Source organism: Leucoraja erinacea, chromosome 12, assembly GCF_028641065.1.
Source record: "Leucoraja erinacea ecotype New England chromosome 12, Leri_hhj_1, whole genome shotgun sequence".
Taxonomy (NCBI): Eukaryota; Metazoa; Chordata; class Chondrichthyes; order Rajiformes; family Rajidae; genus Leucoraja; species Leucoraja erinaceus.
In genome coordinates, this window is record NC_073388.1 from 36470523 (window position 1) to 36493484 (window position 22962).

Below are 22962 nucleotides of genomic sequence, written 5' to 3' on the forward strand. Positions count from 1 at the left end.
TCACTGAAATAATCTCTGGGATAGCAGGACCCAGATCTGAGGTGGGATTGTGTTGCATAGCAACTAGGTCTGTATTGATTGAAGTTTAGAGGATTAAGAAGATTGACACTGAAAAGTACACATTCCTGATGAGGCTAGCCAAATTTGATGCAGAGAGGATACTTCAAGAAATGTCAAGTAACTTTGCATTCCCCCTCCCTGTGGCTATTAAACTGTACAACTACTCCCCCTTCTGTTGTTGGGTTGACTGACTCTCTCCCCCCCCCCCCCCCCCCACCAAAAAAAAAATATTTGCACATCCCCAATCCTTTCCACTCATCACTTTAATTTTTCAAGTATCTTGTGTTTTATGACTATTGGCTGATCAATTTCCCTCCTGAGATAAATAATGTTCCATTGTATCCAATCAGGTTATACTTTAGTCTAGTTCCGAACAAACTCCACTGACGTAACGAAACGCAGTTTAGTCCATGCTCTTATCTGTAACCTCTCATGAGATCTCCAAGTCTTTTATCCTTGATTTCCCACTGAAATGTCCACCAAACAGCTTCCATTCTTGACATCTGTGTTAGTTCACAATGTATCTCAAGCCATGCTAACTCCATCAAATCTATTACTAAAGCTGCCTTCTCCAAAAAATAATCCTTAACATCTATTTACGCAAATTGTTGCTCCATTTCCAATTGCCGATTCCTAAAGTAACCTCAATTGGTCCCTTGATTGCGCTGACACAGGAGTAAGCTCCACCGCCCGCTGTCCTGTTATCCATTGCCCACTGATCCGCTCCGCTCTATGATCTTTGCTCTTGAGCTGGTCCCCTCACTGTCCGGTCTACATTGAAAGACACGGACCGGGCAGTGAATGTAATGCAGTGTCATCCAGCGCAGCAAGTGAGGCCATGTCCTGCTCCCGGTGGCAGTCGGAATTTGAGGATTTGTGGGAAGCGGCTGACATGAGCGAGGCCGGCGAGCGGCAGGTGAGAGTTATTCAGATGGAGAGCACTGCCAGAGGTGAGCGAGCTGGCAGAAGGCGCTGAGGTGGCGGCCAGTTCCGCTGTGCAGTCCCGGCGACCGCTCGCAGCCACCTGAGCTACAATGCGGTGGCTCCGCATCCGGAGTGTCGCGGCAACGGTGAATGAGTTTCTGGGATGATCCCCGACCCCCTCCTTCTCAATTCTACTGCCCTCCCCGCAACTTTACCCCTGGCCAGACTCCCCACACGCTGTGAAAGGAACACTTTCCCTCCCCCTCCCAGCAGCATTGTCCTTTTACAGCCGCTTCCCAGTTTACAGACACTTCCCATCAGCTGCCAGCAATGAGGGATAGACTTGGCTATCCCCTCAGTACAGCAACATTGTTCTTGATGTTGCTGTACTGGGGGATAGCCAAGTCTTATCTTTCTTGGCTAACAACCTAAGCTTCGGCCTCCAAGACGCAGGTAAATTTTCGTGCCTTATTTTTGGGTAAAAAATAGCGTCTTCATTGCAGGGAAATACGGCATTTAAAAACATATAGCTCAAAGCAATTTACTTACCACATTATTTGTACACAAACTCCATTATTCTCTCTTTGTTTCTTAAGATACTCTTAAGATAATGCCAATCCATGTTTGAAAAACCTGCCAAGAAACTTGCGCTGCGCTTGCGCAGTAGGCTGCTGCACAAGCGCAGTCCACACTGCAAAGGCAGAATTTCAGCTGCCTTTAGCTCCCCTTGTCATTGAAGGCTTGAAGCAGCGTAGACTGCACGTGAGCTGCACATACTTTCGCATGTTACTATTGTGGATGAATGGCACGGGAGAATTATGCCTACCTCAGAGATCGATCTCTTAGTTAGGCATAATTCTCATGTGCCTTATCTATTCATATTTAATAATTACCATTTTATAATTTTAGTCAGGGTAGGCAGTGCCTACCTCGCCCACCGTGACGGCACGTGCCTGCGAGGTACAGCAAAAAGCTTTTGTTGCATGTTAACCAGTCAGCGGAAAGACAGTTCATGATTAAATTGAGGCGTGCATAGTGTACAGATACATGATAAAGGGAATAACATTTAGTGCAAGATAAAGTCCAGTAAGGTCTGATTAGAGATAGCCCGAGAGTCTATAGTAGGTCAGGACCACTCTCCAGTTGTTGACAGAATGGTTCAATTGCCTGATAACAGCTGGAAAAAAACTACCCCTGAATCTGGAAGTGTGCACTATACCTTGGTAATTCAAGTGCTCATCCAGATAAATGTTCTGAGAGTACCCACCTTCACCTCAACAATGCATCCCAGATTGCAACTAGCTTCTGAGTCATAGACCTATACTCTATTGGACTGTTTGCAAGGAAAATAATGTCACTGTGCTAACAATTAACATGTGACAATAAAAACACTATTGAGAAACAGGCTCTTCGACCCAACTTGTCTATGCTGATCAAGTTGCTTATCCGAACTTAGGCGCCTCGATCTCTACCAAGCTGAGGCCACGCGCCAACTCTCGGACACCTCCTCCTACTTACCCTTGGACCATGACCCCACTGATGAGTATCAGGCCACCATATCTAGCACCATCACCGACTTCATCAATTCCCACGCCCTGCCCGACCAAGCTTCCAACCTCATCGTTCCCCAGCCCCGCACGGCCCGTTTTTACCTTATCCCCAAAATCCACAAACCCGGCTCTCCCGGCAGACCCATTGTCTCTGCCTGTTCGTGCCCTACCGAACTCATCTCCACATACCTTGACTCCATACTATCCCCCTTGGTCAAATCCCTTCCCACCTATGTTCGAGACACCTCAGACACCCTCCGCCGCCTCCACGCATTCCACTCTCTAGGTCCTCACCCCCTCATCTTCACCGTGGATATCCAGTCACTCTACACTCTACACTTCTCCATCCCCCACCAGGATGGCCTCAAAGCCCTTCGGTTCTTCCTCGACCAGAGGAGCAACCTATACCCAGCCACTGACACTCTCCTCCGCCTAGCGGAGTTGGTCCTCACCCTCAACAACTTTACATTTGACCTCCCATTTCCTCCAAACACAAGGCGTAGCTATGGGCACACGCCTGCCTCTTTGTCGGGTACGTTGAACAATCCTTGTTCAGTACGTACCAGGGCCCCATCCCCGACCTCTACATCCGTTACATTGACGACTGCTTTCGAGCCACCTCCTGCACCTACACACAACCGACTGACTTCATCCACTTCACCACCAACTTCCATCCGGCACTCCAATACACCTGGACCATTTCCGACACTTCCCTACCATTCCTTGACCTCACCATCTCCATCGCAGGGGACAGACTTCTGACCGACATACACTACAAACCAACTGACTCACATGGCTATCTGGACTACACGTCTTCCCACCCTGCCCCCTGTAAAGACTCCATCCCCTTCTCCCAATTCCTCCGCCTACGCCGCATCTTTTCCCAGGATGAAACATTCCATACCAGGGCATTAGAAATGTCCTCGTTCTTCAGGAAACAGGGATTCCCCTCCGCCACCATAGATGAGGCTCGCACCAGGGTCTCATCCATACCACGCAACACTGCTCTCTCTCCCCATCCCCGCTCTCGCAACAAGGGCAGAGTCCCCCTGGTCCTCACCTTTCACCCCACCAGCCGGCAAATACAACACATAATCCTCCGCCATTTCCGCCACCTCCAACGTGACCCCACCACTCGCCACATCTTCCCATTTCCCCCCATGTCTGCCTTCCGCAAAGACCGCTCCCTCCGCAACTCCCTTGTCAATTCTTCCCTTCCCTCCCGTACCACCTCCTCCCCGGGCACTTTCTGTTGCAACCGCAAGAAATGCAACACCTGCCCCTTCACCTCCCCCCTCGACTCCATTCAAGGACCCAAGCAGTCGTTCCAGGTGCGACAAAGGTTCACCTGTATCTCCTCCAACCTCATCTACTGCATCCGCTGCTCTAGATGTCAGCTGATCTACATCGGATAGACTAAGCGTAGGTTGGGCGATCGTTTCGCCGAACACCTCCGCTCAGTCCGCAATAACCAACCTGACCTCCCGGTGGCTCAGCACTTCAACTCCCCCTCCCATTCCCAATCCGACCTCTCTGTCCTGGGTCTCCTCCATTGCCAGAGTGAGCAACACCGGAAATTGGAGGAACAGCACCTCATATTCCACCTGGGCAGTTTGCATCCTGATGGCATTAACGTTGAATTCTCCCAATTTTGCTAGCCCTTGCTGTCTCCTCCCCTTCCTTAACCCTCGAGCTGTCTCCTCCCATCCCCCCGCCCTCGGGCTCCTCCTCCTCCCTTTTTCCTTCCTTCTCCCCCCCCCACCCCCCATCAGTCTGAAGAAGGGTTTCGGCCCGAAACGTCGCCTATTTCCTTCGCTCCATAGATGCTGTTGCACCCGCTGAGTTTCTCCAGCAATTTTGTGTACCTTCGATCTTCCAGCATCTGCAGTTCCTGTTGCACCTAAAACAGGTTGGGACTTGTTCGAAGTATTTAGAAACACTGGACTCAGCAAAGTGTGATCCGGTACACAGTTTTTAGGGTCATTGCCCGCATGGCATGATTTCAGCTTACTGGAACGTTTTCTCTTTTTAATAGCTTTCACGCGTCCATCTCGCCAGGAATTTGAATCAATGGATCCGGGATTTACTATTCGAAGGAGGATGGAACACATTAGAGAAGAATTGGAACAAATTAGGCATCTTAAACAGGTGAAACACATGACACTATTTCTCCGTATCAGCATGTCTTCAATTAGCCATGTTAGAAAAATAGGCAATTAAGTAGAACCATTTAATTACTGAACAATTATCTAAAGGTTTAGAGTTTCAAGTACATGAAACAAAGATTAATCTATAGAAAACAAAGTGCTCATTGCCTGAACTTTGCAAGGGGATTTAAACAAATGATTGTTTTACTCAGAGAGTGGTAGCTGTGTGGAATGAGCTTCCAGTGAAGGTGGTGGAGGCAGGTTCGTTTTTATCATTTAAAAATAAATTGGATAGTTATATGGATGGGAAGGGAATGGAGGGTTATGGTCTGAGCGCAGGTATATGGGACTAGGGGAGATTATGTGTTCGGCACGGACTAGAAGGGTCGAGATGGCCTGTTTCCGTGCTGTAATTGTTATATGGTTATATTATATGGTTATTGCTATGGACTCTTGCAAGGCCTTTAAGTCCCATATGGTAGGATGATCCAGAAGGTTCAATCCAGGGTATGCTCGCCAATTGGATACAAAATTGGCTTTGTTTTGAGAGTCAGAGGGTGGTAGTAAAGGGTTTATCAGATTAGAGGCTTAAGACCTGTAGTGTGTGGCAGGGATCAGTGCTGGTTCCACAAGAGTTCATCTATATTAATGATTTGAATGAGAAAGAAGTTGGCACAGTCAGTAAGTTTGCAGATTAAGTTCAAGTTTGTGTTTTTTGCCACTTAATCGACTAAGGTACAGTGAAATTTGAGTTACCATACAGCCATACTAAGTGAAAAGCAACAAGAAAATAACATTTAACATAAACATCTTTTGGTATAGTTATAGTTAGACAGCTTGGAATCAGACCCATTGGCATATTTGTTCATTCAATGGTTCAATGTACTTTATTGCCACTTGTACCTAGATACAGTGAAATTCTTTGTTTTGCATACACTTCAGTAAAGTCATACTTATTGTTGAGTTACTCCAGCATTTTGTGTCTATCTTCTATATTTAAGCACAATAGGTACAAACGTACAATGATTGTACTGCATAAATAGTAGACCACTGACAATACAGAGTTGTCACATTTCCTGCGCCTTCTTGTGCCCTTCGAGTTTCAAATTCTTAAGTATAGGGTCTTATCGTGGCCTGCATAGCGACACTGTCGGTGTCCTCCACTGCCTCTCTGTGACATTGTAGGGCTGATTCGATCCACGTGTCGCCTCTGTGTGCCCTTCAGCAGTAGCCCAACCGCACAATCGCCAGGCTATTGCAGAGTCTCCATCAGCAAACTGCACGGAATGGCTTCAATGGCTTAGGGGGCGAGACCACGGCCTGCTCACCGGCACCGATCTAACCAAGTGGAAAGTGAAGAAGATTATTTACGTTTACAACAGGATGCAAATCAACTGGAAAGTGAGCCAATGGCAGATGGAATTTAATTCTGACAAGTGTTGTATTTTGGGAAGTTCAACCAGGGCAGGAATTGCGCAGTAAAGGGCAGCACTGTGGATAGTGTCATATAACAGAGGGACCTGGAGGCACAAGTAAATAGAATAGACCCCTGAAAGTGGTGACATTGGTAGACAAGGTAGTAAAGATGATGTTTGGCATGCTTGATTTTAACAGACTGGGCACTGAGTACAATGGTTGGGACAGCATATTAGGGAGACATGATGTGGGTGAGACCACAAATGGAGTATTGTGTGCGAGGAGAAGATTTAAAATATACCTTGGGAGGAGGGAGGGGGGGAATGAGTGACAAATTGTTCACACAGAGGATGGTGGATGTGTGATGAAACCCACAAGGGTAAGATGTAGAGGCAGGGATAATTACCATGTTTAAAATATATTTGGATAGAAATGAATAGGAGGGAGATGGGCTATAATCTTCCAGAGCAGCATGATAGGCTGCTCTGGAAGGTTAGATTGTATAAAATCCAAGAAGATAGCTGACTGGATAGAAAATTGGCTTCATGGAAAGAATCAGAGGATGATGCTGGAAGGTTACTTTTTGAACTGATCCTGTGACTAGTGGTGTGTCTGAGTGTTCGGTGCTGGGCTAATTGCTGTTATATATCAATGAATTGGATGAGAATGTACAAGGCATGATTAGTAAGTTTGCATATGACACTAAAGTGGGTGGTTGTCAAATTGCAGCAGCATCTCCACGGTTTGTCCATGGCCCAACCGCATCTGCCACTCGTATGGTCTGTCAATGAGCCATCCCTCTCCTCTCCAGGCCTTCATCCTTTGTGCCTCGGGAGTCACCTCCCGCAGCTGACCCTGAAGAGGTTCCCAATCTTCGGGGGGAAGCGGGAGGTGAGACTTGACCCACACCTGGCGGTTTAGACAATGTCTCAGGGCCGAGTTTACCGGTGGCTCGGGGCCAAATTTACAGGCGGCTCCCCTCAACACCAGTGGCTTTGGGCCAAGTTCAAATGCAGCTCCCGTCGTCGCTGGTAGCTCTGAGCCGAGTACAGAGGTGGCGCCATCGAGACACTAATGTTGAGGAGGTGTCGGAGTGGGCGAGTTACTGGAGCCCATTAAACAACCTGGAGCCCAATTATATTAGGTACCACTCCAAGTAGCTAAACGCACAGAATGTTGTGGCATGCGGTGATGTGGAGCAGCAATTGAGGACACGGATACATCGTGTATATATTTTACATAAAATATTATATAAAACCTAAATCAACCACCTTACATGGGGTGCCACCAGACTTTAATGCAATAAAAGATATGCCCAGCCCAGTTGACTCATGCCAAACCCTCCTTGACCAAACCAAACCTTCTGCAGTATCCCTTAATTGGAAGAGCCATGCCAAAGGGCATTTGAGCAGCAGTTTAACAGGCTTGTTTATAATACACAGGTTTCTCCTGTTCCATGCAACTACATTAAACTCAACAGTGTCACACAGGAAATGACCCAATAATGTTCAGCATTAACTCAGGGTATCTGGTCAAACATGGAAAAGGAAGGTATTTTTTCTCCCTTGAGCTGATAGACCAGAAACTCTGGAGACCATAAAATGCTGGGGATAGTAAAGCTAGAATCTAATTTCCATAATTAAAAGTGCCCAGTGCCACTGACTTGAGTCCTGAAGGACAAATCTGATATATTGAATTAGGAGCATGCCATGAGGGAACCAACCTGAAGCAAAAAATATTTATTGCTTTCTTCTTCCTAATGCTCTCTCACAGATATGCAGCAGTACTCTCAAGGATCAACAGTACTCAGTGCTTGTGGGGAGGAAGCCTGCTCTAAAGCTGGCATCAATTGGTCACAGAAGCAACTTTTTTCCATAAAAGTGGGAAATCACCAAGGAATATTCTGTCCACACAATATCTAATGCAGCTGATTATTTTTATTTTTACTGAGGTTGGCGAGGGCAACATTGTGAAGACATGTTAAATAGTACTTGCCAGTAAATATTTTGTTTATATTCAGATTGGAATCTTTCAGGATCTGTATTCTCTGAATTTCATAATGATTGTTTTGTAAAAATGATAGCATGAGATTGTCCTTGACATTAAGGTTTCATTTGACTGAGTAGAGCATCAAGGCACACATCAGGAGTTGGGTTGACTACTGCCCACCTGGTTGCATGACAGCAATTCCCAAAACATTCCTAAACCTACCCAGGATAAAACAGGCTGGTTGATTTGCACCTAAGCCACCACTTATTGCTTCCATCTACATCATTTTTAAAAGATTGCAGTGGAACCATTCACTCATGCCTCTGACAGTAAAGGGCCTGCCCCACTGTATGCGGTAATTCAAGAGTTCTCCCGAGTTTAAAAAAAAAATCAAACTCGTGGTAAGTAAGTGGCGGGTACGTCGGAGCTCGGGACGTCTCTTAGCGTCTCGTAACGCTAACGGCAGGTTCTCGGGAAACGTGGTAAGCGTGTGAAGATTTTTCAACATGTTGAAAAATGTCCACAAGAGCTCCGAGTAGCTATGAGCAGCTATTACTGTAATTCTCCAAGTTCGAATCAGGGGAAACTCTGGAGAACTCTTGAATTACCTTGTACAGTGGGACAGGCCTCTTATGGAAAGAAAGTTCAGAAGATATGAAGATAAAATAATATTAATAGATGAGGGGAGGGAAACAACATGGAGGGATGGATAAGACATTTTCTGAGGGCAGTTTCTAGTCAGTAATTTCGGTACACGCTGTGCAGAAAATTATTTTATTTAGAATTTGGACACTCGTCGGAAAATCACGTCATCATGTATTGAATACATTTCAAAGGAATTCAAGCATTCCTCCTCATTATGGATTTCTGCTTGCTAATTACTATTTGACGGGTTGTAATGAGGTTTTGACTCGATCAGTGAAACTGGAAAAGGGAAAATTAACATGTGTAAAACATATTATGTTTTTCATCTACAGTGCCCTCCATATCGTTTCAGACAAAGACCCATCATTTATTTATTTGCCTCTGTACTCCACAATTTGAGATTTGTAATAGAAGAAATTGCATGTCGTTAAAGTGCACATTGTCAGATTTTAATAGAGGCCATTTTTATACATTTTGGTTGCACCATGTAGAAATTACAGCAATGTTTCTGTATAATGATAGGTTGTTGGCCCTAACATTATGGAGGACACTGTATTTTTTCATTCTGTACTCCAAATTCTTTTTGGGAAAAATTCTGTAACCTCATTTCTTATGCATGTGTTTTATGCTTAAAGAGAAATAAATAATTGCTCTTCAAATGAATTGCTCTTAAAGTGAATTGCTATTCCTCTCCCCTTAAACAGAACCTTGAATTAAGGTTAAAAGTTATTTTACCAGAAGACGTAGGTGCAGCATTAATGGATGGCGTGGTACTGTGCCATCTTGCCAATCATATTCGTCCACGATCAGTGGCCAGCATTCATGTCCCATCACCAGCAGTGGTAAGTGCATCTACAGTAAATGCAAATGTTATAATTGACAAATATCATATCAATTCAGGCAATATTTATATCTTGGGTATGGTATGTGATAGACTTGCATCATAACGTTTCTGTGATGCCATGAAGATTTTATTAATCCCATATTTCCTTTTGACTTTGAGGCTATTTTCCTATGCTCTAATTGCATCTAATTTACTGCTGCACTTCCAAAGCATTTTATTTGTTCTAAAGCTCACAACAATCCTTTCCACCACCAAATGCTGTTAAAATGCTGCGTCTATTTAATTTAAAATATATTGAATAATTTTATATGAATTCTTTAAAATAAGGGGGTATTGAAGTGTTGTGTTTTCCATTCAGAGTTTAACCCCTCTTTTATTCATGAGTGTCTATATTCGTAAGTCACAAGAGCAGAATTAGGTCATTCGGTTCATCGTGTCTATGCAGTCAATCAATCATGGCTGATCTATCTTTCTCTGCTTTAAAAATACCCAAAGACTTTACCTCCACCACAATCTGTGGCAAGAATTCCACAGATTCACTACCCTTTATCTCCTTTCTAAAGGTGTGTCCTTCTATTCTGAGGCACTATACTCTCCCACTTCTCCATCACAAACATCTTTTCCACATCCACTCTATCCAGGCCTTTCATCTTTCAGTAAGTTTCAATGAGGTCCTCCCTCATCTTTCTAATCTCCAGCAAGTACATGCCCAGCCATCAAACACTCATCATATGTCACCCCAATAATTCTTGAAAACCTCATCTGGATGCCAGCACATGCGTCCTTGGATATAGGGTCCAAAACGGCTCACAATACTCCAAATGCGGTCTGACCAGTGCCTGGCTAATGCCTTGTAATGCCTCAGTATTACATCCCTGCTTTTATATTCTACTCCTCTTAAAATAAATGGTAACATTGCCTTTCTCTTCCTTACGACCAATTTAACTTGCTAATTAAACTTATGGGAATCCTGCATCAGTGCAGGACATATCTTTATGAAGTCCCTTTGCACCTCCAATTTCTGAATCCTCTCCCCATTTAGAAAAAAATTACACCCTTATTCTGACTGCCAAAGTGCATAACCACACACTTTGCTACGCTGTATTCTATCTCTCACTTCTTTGCCCACTCTCCTAACCTGTCCAAGTCCTTCAAGAGACTCACTGCTTTCTCTCTCAGTCCCTCTTAAAGGATTGGACAGGCTAGATGCAGACCCTGCTACCAGTCCCTCCACCTATCTTTTTTTCTAAATGGGGAGAGGATTCAGAAAGGCAGAGAAATAAATTAAATTAAATAAACCTATTTAAGTGTAACAATGAAATAAAGCGATGTTTATCTTAAGATTTATGAGCAACTTGATATCAAAATTTGCCTACAGGAAAGACAGAAATTACAAAATAAACAATCAATAGAGAATCAGACTGTCATCTCCAGTCTCATCCCCATTTTGGTTCTCTACCGTTCTATATTTTACCTAGTAAAGTCCTTGCCCAATTTTGATTAAGAGATTCTAGTTTTGCTTCAGGTGAAACAGTCCATGTTGATAACTTGTGCTCAACTAATGGATTCCAAATTTGCTCCATTGCTCCATGTTCCCCAAGTGCTCACTGAAGAGTCTGTGACTCGTTCATACCAATTTGCCAAACAGTTAAACCAATCTTCCTTGATCTACTCTTTCAAAATATTTCATATTTCACATTTTTATTCAGTAATTTCATGGGATGAGGATTTTGCTTACAAGATCAGCACCTTTGATGCTTGTCTTGATTACCCTTCATAGGTTCCAGGAGCAGAATTGGGCCATTCGGACCATCAAGTCTACGCTGCCAAGGCTGATCTATTATTCCCCCACAACCCTATTTCCTGCCTTCTCCCCATAACCCCTGACACCCTTACTATTTAATAATCTGTCAATCTCCACCTTAAACCCCTGAGAATTGGTGGTGAGACCCCTTCTTAAATTGTGTAGTCCTTGTGCTTTTTTTTTTGGCCTTTTGCCTTTTTGAGTTAAAATGACTAATCTAGTCCAACTTTCCAGCGCCATATATGTAGCCATGCAAGTTGCAGCTCTTCTTGTACATATCCAAGTCATTGTCATGTGATAGGAGCAGAATTAGGCCACTCGGCCTATCAAGTCTGCTCTGCCAATCATGGCTGATCTATCTCTTCATCCTAACCCCATTCTCCTGCCTTCTCCCCATGAGGGTTTCTGCCTCTACTATCCTTTCAGGTAGTGAGTTCCAAATCCATACTGTATATCTTTCTTTTCTTATATCCCTTCCAATCTTTATACTGGTTATTTAAATACTTCTTTTGAGGCCTCTTTTGGAGGAAATAGCCCATCCAATTTATTCTATGTTAGGGACCTCAAGAATACTTCAATCTGGCTCCTCTGTCAAAAGGATAGCTCATCCGGTTTTTCAACAGCTACAATTTTTCAGTCCTAAGGTTCCTGAATTCATCTTGCCAAAACAAATGCTCTCCCATTCATGTTCTTTCCACCTTCTCAGCTTCATTTGTAAAATTTAATTCAGAATGACACAAATTTAAACTTATTCAGTTTAATATATGCTAGCTAAAAAAGTATCCTGCTTGCACACTAAAAGATTTGGCCTTTTTTACTCGATTTTCCAATTATAACTAGGGTAATTTCAATTTTCCAATTTTGCCTTATTCTTTTTGCATTTATGAGGAATTTGTTGGCAAGATTTTGGCTGTTCCTTTTTTATTATTAGTCCATCCATATAACTGAGAGTGATGCAGCGTGGAAACAGGCCATTCGGCCCAACTTACCCACACTGGACATCATGTCCCAGCTACACTAGTCCCACCTGCCTGCTGTCCTGCTATTCTGTGGACCCATTTGGTCCACATCCCTCCAAACCTGTCCTATCCATGTACCTGTCCATCTGTTTCTCGAACGTTGGGATAGTCCCTGCCTCAACTATATCCTATGGCAGTTTGTTCCATACACCCACCACCTTTTGAGTGAAGAAGTTTCCCCCTCAGTTTCCTATTAAATCAGGGGTTCCTAGCCTTTTTCGTCCCATTTACCCCTGGCAACTTTAATAGCATATCACAATGTTATTTCACATATTTATGAACAGATACCAGTATACCAGAACCGAGCAGAGTCAGTCAATGAGAAAAAATATGTACAAATTCAGAATCAACAAATTTACCCCCTGAATAGGTGAAATTTACCCCAGGTTTTGAACCCTTGTATTAAATTGTTTCCTCTTCACCTTAGACCTATGCCCTCTGGTTTTGATTCACCTACTCTTTGCATCTACCCAATCTCTTCCTCTCATGATTTTATACACCTCTATAAGATCATCCCTCATCCTCTCGCGTTCCAAGGAATAGAGTCCCAGCTTATTCAACCTCTCCCTATAGATCAGACCCTCTAGACCTGGCAACATCCTCGTAAATCTTCTCTGTACCCTTTCCAGCTTGACACCATCTTTCCTATCACATGCTGCCCAGAACAGAACATAATACTCTAAATGCGGCCTCACCAACATCTTCTACAACTGCAACATGACCTCCCAACGTGTAAACACTACTCTGACTGATGAAGGCCAATGTGCCAAAAGCCTCTTTGACCACGTTATCTACCTGCAATTGGACCTTCAAGGAACCATGCACCTGCACTCTTAGATCCCTCTGCTCTACAACACTCCGCAGAGCCCTACCATTCAATGGTAGGTCCTGCCCAAGTTACACTTCCCAAAATACAACACCTCTGTATTAAATTCCATCAACCATTCCGCAGCCCACCCAGCCAATCGCCCGAGATCCTGCTGCAATTTTTCACAACCATCTTCACTATCTGCAAAACCACCCACTTTTGTATTATCAGCAAACTTGCTAATTTGGCATGTATGTTCTCATCCAAATCATTGATATAGATGACAAACAGTAACAGGCCCAGCACTGAATCTTGAGGCACACCACTAGTCATAGGCCTCCAGTCCGAGAAGCAACCTTCCACCATCGCCCTCTGCTCATTCCGTGAAGCCAATTTTCAATCCATTCAGCTATCTCTCCTTGGATCCCGTGTGATCTAATCTTCCAGAACAGCCTACCATGCAAAGCCTTGTCGACTGCTTTGCTGGTCCTTGTATACAACATCTACACCTCTGCCCGCAACGACCTTTTTGGTCATGTCTTACAAATACTCAATCAGATCTGTGAGACACGACCTCTCATGTACAAAACCATGCTGACTATCCCTAATCAGCCCTTGTCCATCTAAATGCCTATATAACCTATCCCTCAGAATGTTCTCCAGTAATTTTTCAACTACTGATGTTAAGCTCACTAGCCTATAGTTTCCAGCATTTTCCTTGCAGCCCTTCTTGAATGGAGGCACAACATTTGCCACCCTCCGGTCTTCCGGCATCTCTCCTGTAGATAAAGATGACTGGTAAATTTCAACTAGGGCTCCCGCAATTTCCCCGCTAGTTTCCCACAATATCATCGGATACATCTGCTCAGGTCCTGGAGATTTGTTTACCTTCATACACGATAGGACCAACAGCACCTCTTCGACCGTAACACTGACTGCTCTCAAGCCACTTCCTTTGACTTCATTTGTTGATCTTTCAAAAATACAATCTCACCTCACTCTGATTATTTTTTGAAACCAAGTTCTCCTTTTTAAGCCCTTCTCATATGACAAATCCATAACTAACATTTTAAGTTGCTTGTTCTTTGTCAGTCCTTCAGAAGCCTTGATGTGAGTATAGTCAAATTTACAAGATTGATAGCATTGCCAATGATTTAACTTTTTGTTGCATAATGGGAGTAGTTTCACTTGAAGTTTTGATTAGAAGGGTTTTGTTCCAACTTCTCATAGTTTAAATAGGTGTAAACTGCTCAATGTATATTGATTACACTTAGGGAACGATTTATATATTGATTTTCCTTAAACGTTTTGGAAACAGAAATTAGGTGCAGGAGTTGGCCATTCGGCCCTTCAAGCTAGCGCCGCCATTCAATATGATCGTGGCTGATCATCTAAAATCAGTACCCTGTTCCTGCTTTTTCTCTCGTATTCCTTGATTCCTTTAGCTCTAAGAGCTAAATCTAATTAGGAGACCGAAATAGCACACAATACTCCAGGTGTGGTCTCACCAAGGCCCTGCACAACTGCAGTAGGACCTCCTTGCTCCTAAACTCAAATCCTCTTGCAATGAAGGCCAACATGCCATTAGCTTTCTTCACTGCCTGCTGTAGCTGTATGCTTACTTTCAGTGACTGATGTACAAGCACATCCAGGTCTCGTTGCACCTCTCATTTTCCTAATCTGACACCATTCTGATAATAATCTGCCTTCCTGTTCTTGCCACCAAACTGGATAACCATGCATCTGCCCACTCGCCCAACCTATTTGAAGTCACCGTGCAGCCTCATAGCATCCTCCACTGCCATCCAGCTTTGTGTCATCTGCAAACTTGGAGATGTCTAAATCGTTAATATATATTGTAAATAACTGGAGTCCCAGCACCGAGCCTTGCGGCATCCCATTAGTCACTGCCTGCCATTCTGAAAAGAACCCGTTTAAACCCGTAATACTACGAAGGCCTCCTGAAAATTGGTTGCAGAAAAGTTAATTACATTAACTCCAGTGAGTTTCCAATCTTACACATAGGAAATGTGAAAATCTGATATGTTATACAAGGAAGCAGAATCATAGGACAGTTTGAGTTACAAATACTACAAGTGAATCTTATTTTGTATAAATTCTAGGACTATGTTCAACCATAGGGCCAAAGAAACTGCTTTCAGATGCACAGCTTGGGATTTGTTGCTAATATTTTTCGGAAAACATTAATTCTGACGGGAATTTCCCGCTAATGTTCTCACTATTCTCAAACACTAATTGTGGCACTCAATGCTTAAGTAGTTTTAGATATCTTAATCTTCTCAAAGACCAGAAGAAATGTTGAATATCATTATGTGCCACAGCACTATCTGTCTCAGTTAAACTCCATTGCATTTTGCGAGGAGGTGTATTTTATCAAGGCGGGAAGATGATGTATGATAGTCAAGAATAAGTTGAGATAGTCCATTTATTGTAATAAAAGTGGCTCAAATGTTTTGCTTTTTTTTTCAATCCTAGTGAAAACAACCTATTTCTGCATATTTTTCCCTTTAGTTTGTTTCATTGATTTCCAAAGTGGAAATTAAATCGTGTTATCTTTTCATTACATTCCTAATAATATATATGTAATTTAGTTATGACTGGAGTTACTTATTGTTCAGCATTAACTTAACATTATTTAAATGGAAGGGAAATGAATAAGATAAAAATAAAGTGCATGATTATTATCTCAGCCAGACATCGAAACCTGCAGTGGAAATTTTGATAATTGTCACAGATTTCTGATCATCTAAAAAACAAGCTTGAATTTCCTTTCAAAAATGAATATCTGCACAAACAATCATTTTCATGAATAAAACAATGGTGTAAAAATTGCTTTTATTTGTAAACCTTGATTAATTTTCAGTACCTCATGTTTGGGTTAATTTTTTCAGCATTGCACGGCTACCAAAATTGTTTATAACTGCTAAAGTAGTACATAGACAATAATTCATTTGGAAAACTATAAATTTATGCAAAACCTTGAAGTTTTACAAATCTGGAGTTTCTTAATTTTCTTAAATAGTGCTTTAAATGTTTTATTTTTACAGTTTGTTTCAGATGCGTTATTTCTTCAGGTAATGTTTACCAGATATGAAGGTAGATTAGTTTTATAATCTTGAATGCTCTTTCTTAGAAGAAGAATGCATTATATTGACCTAGTTTTTTTCTGTTCTCCAGCCTAAACTGAGTATGGCAAAGTGCAGAAGAAACGTTGAAAATTTTTTGGAGGTTTGCAGAAAATTAGGAGTTCCAGAGGTAATGTGTTGATTGCGTGATTCTTCCATTTTAAGTTAAATAATGCCCTTAAAGAACAATTTTAACATTGTTTACATTGAAAAAGATTAGAATTTAACACACTGCTGTAATTGGCAGCTGAAAGAGTGTATATTTAAATTCTTGTGGCTATTTTTATTAATGCCTCATCAAATAGGCAGTGTGAAGAAAAATCACCTTATTACAAGCCCTTTCAAATATGATTTCCTTTTTTCACATCCTATATGAGGCCATCCTCCAGCTGGTTATTTTAAATATTTTTTTGACCATACTGGGTTTTGTCATGGATCTTTCCTCCTGATAGTTCTCACTGTCATTATGAAAAATGAAGACTTGAGTTCATTAATAAAATCTGTGTTAAGTGATCCATAAATTCAAATAGTCGGGTAGAAATCTGGCTTCATGCACTGAAAGTAGCTTTTGTAATTGATAAAATAATTGTAGAAATAGTTCTCTATTATTGACAATGGGATTTTGGAATTCTTTTTATGCCTTAAAAATGAAACGGGTATCTCCTCAAACTAATGATGTTCAGGTCAATTACTTTTTAACCCCTCTGAGCTCATACCCCCCAAGTTCATGGATCTTTCCTCCTGATAGTTCTCAGTCATTATGTAAAATTGACTTGATCCAGTGTTAAACTAAATTAGGGAAAGTTGGCTTTTGAACTGAAAGACTTTTCCAATTGCCATGATTTTAGTAGTTATTTAAGGTGGCATTTTTGGAATTTTTTAGTCACCGTAGGTCAATGAGTTTTAATCTTCCAGCCGAATTGACTTTGCTGAACACCAATCTTGAAACAAAGATCTTAATGTTTGCAGGTAAACATTGTTTTTTATCACCGTAATAATATTTTCAGTTCATGTTTGCATAACATTGTGAAATAATATTTTCAGTTCAGTCAGCACATCCTCCACCCCCTACACTAAAAGTCAATTACCTAGCTTATCTTTTCAACTATTTATCCCTCTTTGACTCACACCTGTCTCAATCCAATAATCTGCCTATCGGTTTCAAATTTATTTTCCCCAATCAAACTATAAATTCTCTCTTATGCCCCCTATAAAGTCAAAGGACTCATTTGATACCTGTTCCTATACATGACTTTGTTTTATTTTTTCCTTATTAAATGTGTTATTGTTTTAGGAGTTGGTATTGGTCTAGTGAAAAACGGCATTGCCTTTGGTAGATGCTGCTCTCTGCAGTTGCAGAATGCCAGTTGGGGAAGAAGAGGATGTTTGGAATGGAACAAAACAGAAAATGTTGATAAAACTCAGCCAGTCAGGCAGCATCTGTGGAAAGAGACCCGAAATGTTAATTGTTTCTTGCTCAACAGATCTTGACCTGCTGAGGTTTTCCCATATCTTCTCTTTTTATTTCATATATCCAGTGTCTGCATTTTTTTGGTCCGGATTGGTTTTATTATTGAACAGACCAAAATACATTTGGTTTAAAAATGAGATGTAGAACATTTCTCCCCAGTGAAAGTCAGTAAAGACTTGAGTCTTGGTTTTGAATGCTGAGTGAATATGTGAAAAGAACTATTTAAAAAAAAAACGAATTGAAAAGTTGTTTGACAACTAATGCGAAAATATCTTAGACCATTGGTACCGACAATTAAATTTCTAGAAGAGGTGAAATTGATTTTGAGACATGCAGGTAACTTGAAAGATCAAATAATTAATCTACTCTTTTTTTAAGGATAAACTTTGTCTGCCTCATCATATATTGGAAGAACGTGGATTGGTGAAAGTGGGTTCTACAGTGCAAGCTCTACTTGAGCTACCTACATCTAAACATATACAGTTATCTGCTGTGTAACTAATGTTTGTTGTTCAGCCATTTGTAAATTATCATGTTCATAGTTTACATTTTATAGCCAAGTTCAAACAAAGCTGAATTCAAAACTCGAATTTGCAGAAATAACATTAACTCGGCACTTTCTTTTGAAACAAATCAATCTTATAGCTCACACTGCTTAAGCCAATACGTATAAAATATCAATAATCGTCTGTTTAGCCGGTAATTGCACTCGGCTTGCTGGAGCTGCCATATAGGAAACCTAAGAATAAGTTATCATGTCTTTGCTCAATTACCATAAAAATACCAGATGTTCCTTCTACGCAGATTTATAAGGCAAATACATTATTGTGACATCATCCATTTAAATGTAATACTTATTACATTGTCCTGTTCCTTGAAGTTGTATAAAAATATTTTTATCGTACACTATGGGGGTCATTTGATCCACTCTTGTAGAAAAGAGATGAATTTTCAGTGCCATAAAATTTTTGAATCTTTTTTTTTGTATAATCTAACCTCCACTGGTTGCCTTCCTATTTGAGATTTTAGTCTTGATTTGTAAATTGATCAAATCAACGGTTGCTCTTCATATTTTTTAGGGGCTATTCGATTTTCTGTACGAGTTATGTGTGCCATTTCATATAGAACTTCTACATATTGAATGCCAAGGATTTTTTTTAAGTCTCAAACATTCATGACTTATTACTTTGAATTCCTTGAGCATGCAGGTCAGGTTGGCTTCTATCATCTAGCACCAAGGGGCTGGATGCATTCATGACTTATATTGTACTATGTTTATTCTAACCAAGGGAAACCTCAATTATTAGTTCAGTGAAACTGCCCCTTAGCCCCTAATTTAAAGGAGTTGTCCAAAACAGGATATGAAGTATGCTGATAATAAAAACTTGTAAAGCTTTGATCATTGCATGGGAAAGGTACTTAGGCAACATCCTACGATACTAAATGCCGAGCTGCGCCCAGATGTCGTATAAAAGACTTGAATTGAATAGACCATTCAGCTTGTAGCAAATCACAGACTAATGGACCATCATCATCCAAAATGTATGTTTCTTAATTTCCCCATTCATATATTGTGAAGCCTGTCTGTAGGAAATTTTAGAAATTTAATTTTAGTCACATCTCAATCTTTTCCATACACAAAAATTATTATCCGGATATTGAATGTTTGTAGACAGTTCACTTTGGTTTGAAACCAAATGTATGCAAAGAAAATTAATTACCGACAAGGCCACTTCCACATACAATCGCTCAATCAAGTGATCAAATAAATTATTTTTCGCAGTCAACTTCTTCATTCAGGCCTAGCATAGCATGTTTATCTTCTATCATGAACAGAATAGCTTTTGAATATTTATTTTCATATGTTTTTAATGTAGATGCTCCCTTTGATTTAAATACTTTAATTTGTTCACCATAAGTTCATCTCATAGGTGCAGAATTAGGCTATTCGGCCTATCAAACCTACCATGCCATTCAATCATGACTGATCTATCTTTCCCTATAAACACTGCCTTAAAAATACCCAATGACTTGGACTTCACAGGCGTCTGTGGCAATAAATTCCATACATTCCTCACTTCATGACTACAAAAATACCTCCTTGTCTCCTTTCTATAGATGTTCTTTTATTCTGAGGACATGCCCTCTGGTCCTAGACTCTCCCACTACTGGAAACTTCCTCTCCGCATCCATTCTATCCAGTTCTTTCACTATTCAGTCAACTTCAATGAGGGTCCCCTCATCTTTCTAAACTCCAGCAAGCACTGGCTCAGTGGTGTCAAATGCTTATCATAGGTTGACCCAATAGTCCCTGGATCATTCTCGTAAATCTCCTCTGGACTCACTCCAATGCCAGCACATCCTTCCTCAGATATGAGGCTCAAAACTGTACACAATACTCTAAATGCAGTCTGACCAGTGCTTTATAAAGCCACAGCATTACATCTCTGATTTTATATTCTAGTCGTCTTGAAATAAGCACTAACATTGCATTTGTCTTCCTTACTGCTGTTCAACTTGCAAAATACCAAAATACCAGCACCCCCATGTCCCTTTGCACCTCCGATTTCAGAATCCTCTCGCACATTTAGAAAATAATCTATGCCTTTATTCCCACAATCAGAATGCATAACTGCACTTTGCTGCACTATATTATATTTTTCACTTCGTGCTATCCCAACCTGTCCTTCTGCAAAGTCCCAGCTTTCTCTACGCTACCTGCCCCTCTACTTATCTTCATATTATCCACAAAATTGGCCACAAAGCCTTCAATCCCCTCATTGACATGCAACTTGAAGAGTAGTGGCATCGACACCAACCCCTGCAGAACACCACCAGTCACTGACAGCGAACCTGAGAAAGTTCCTTTTATTGACACTTTTTACCTTCTGCATTCAGCCAAACTTCTATCCATGCTAGTATCGTCCCTCATCTTCTTTAGCAGCCTCACATGCGGCACCTTTTCAGTCCTATTATATCATCCTTTATAATGGACTCTCAAATCTTACCAACCACTGAAGTCAGGCCAACTGACCTTTTGTTTCCCCTCTTGCTTTCCTCCCTTTTTGAACAGCGGAGTAATGTTAGCAATTTTCCAGTCTTCTGTGACCATTCCTGACTCCAGTGATTCTTGAAAGATCACATCTAATGCCTCCACAATCTCTAAAGCTTCCTCCTTCAGAACCCTAGGGTGCAGTCCATTGGGTCAAGGAGACACTCGCCTTTCAGCTTCCCAAGCACCTTCTCCTTAGTTATAGCAACATCACTAACCTCTGACTCCCTTGAATTCCAGGCAATTTACTGGTGTCTTCCGCTGTGAAGACTGTCGCAAAAAACGTATTCAATTCATCTGCTATTTCTTTATTCCCCATTATTACTCCTCCAGTGCATTTTCCAGCAGTCCAATGTCCACTCTTGCCTCTCTCTTACACTTTATACATCTGAAGAAACTTTTGCTATCGTCTTTACATTATTGGCTAGTTTCATCTTTTCTCCTTGTATTGCCTTTTTAGTTACCCTCTGTTGTTTTTTTTTTTTAAAGCTTTCCACCAATCTTTGCAATATTATGTGCCTTCTCTTTTAGTTTTATTTGGTCTTTGACTTCCTTAGGCAGCCATGGTCACCTCATTCTCCCATTAGAATCCTTCTTCCTCTGGGATGAAAAAATCCTGCAACTTCCAAATTATTCCCATAAATTCCTGCCTTTGCTGCTCCATTGTAATTCCTGCTAATCCCTTTCCAATTAACTTTAGCAACCTTTAGATGAAGATAAAGATTTATGCTATCCAGCTTTCTCGCAAAAATGTGTTAATTTGTACTAGGTCTGGAGTCCAATCTTTTTGAGAAATTATACACATAATTCCACATCGGAGGAAAAATGCATTCTGTCAAGATGGCTATTAAACCATTTTACAACTAAAATGGTTTAAAGATCATTTATTATTTGTATGACCATGAACTTTCAAACAACCCTGAAACTTTGATGTTTGAGGTCCAGTTAAGGTCATGGGATAAGTTGAGCATGGCGTGAAAGGAGGATTAGGGAATTTAGCTTGCAAACATAAACTCAAGAATTTGGTGTATGGGCTCTTTGAGCAGCATTTTTCAGTCATAGTTATGCAGCACAGAAATATGTCCTTCTGTCCATCTTGTCCATGCTGCCTTTTGTACTTATCTATACTAGTTCTATTTACCATTAGGTTTATAGTTTACCATTGGACTTCTCTGCCTGGGTTAGTTATTTTTAAGAGCTAGATCATTGATTAAATGCAAAGTTGAAATTAGGTATACAGGCCACAAAATATTTTGCATTCCAGCATAATTATAAAAATCATTGGAAAATATTTGACTGATTCTAAAGTTGAAACAAATTCAACAATTTTGCAGTGTAAAAAAAATTTAGCCCAATAGTTTTATTGGCAGTGGTTTGAAGTGATTTGTTTCATAACTGACAAAACAAACAATTAATTTGAGAAATGTTAATGGCTCGTCATGACTTTTCAAAATCATGAAATGTTGTACTTATTGATTTGATACAAATGAATATTGCCTGTACAAGGTTTGTGTCTACATTTCTGCACATGCAAAAACATTCAATTTTACAGCAGTTTGATCAAGGATTATCCTCAGGCACTTTGATTCTTAATTTATATAAACTAACATTAACAATTGTATTATAGTTTGAGTGAATTAATTCCCATCAGCTTCTGTAAAATTTATTTCATAAAAATACTATGTTGCAATAAATTTATTACATCTTTGCTGACATTGATGCAGTCAAATGTAACTCGATTTTCATTTGTAGAATTGGTTTCAGACCGTTTTCATTGGGTTTGCCAAGATCAACAGAATTTATCTGAATATGAGACCAGGTTTTGATGCCGGCATGGCATCAAAGATGTTGTATTTTTAAATGGTTTGTTAAATTTGCCACCCTCCCCCTCTCCCCCCCCCCCCCCCCCCCCCCCCCCCCCCCACACACCTGTTCCCCATTGCTTTAATAGGGTATCTAACCTATTTAATGATATGTACAATTATACATTACAATTATGTGTTTAAGAGAAGGTTTTGTTCAATCTTTTTTCTATTCAATGCAAATTAATTTATTTTCAAAGCTTTTGGTGGGCAATGTCATAACAA

At 40.9% G+C, this 22962-nt stretch overlaps 1 protein-coding gene across 4 annotated transcripts in view; it reads left to right on the plus strand.

Annotated features, from left to right (window-relative positions):
- The window catches only part of lrch2 (leucine-rich repeats and calponin homology (CH) domain containing 2), a 105471-nt gene extending 82711 nt beyond the window's left edge, over positions 1-22760 (plus strand). For all 4 annotated transcript variants that reach the window (XM_055643929.1, XM_055643930.1, XM_055643931.1 and 1 more), the window contains 4 exons: positions 4570-4682; positions 9436-9573; positions 16405-16482; positions 18202-22760. In XM_055643929.1, the coding sequence (XP_055499904.1) occupies positions 4570-4682; positions 9436-9573; positions 16405-16482; positions 18202-18321 (449 nt within the window). In that variant the 3' untranslated portion in view covers positions 18322-22760. The remainder of the gene's footprint in view (positions 1-4569; positions 4683-9435; positions 9574-16404; positions 16483-18201) is intronic.
- The last annotated feature ends 202 nt before the right edge of the window (positions 22761-22962 follow it).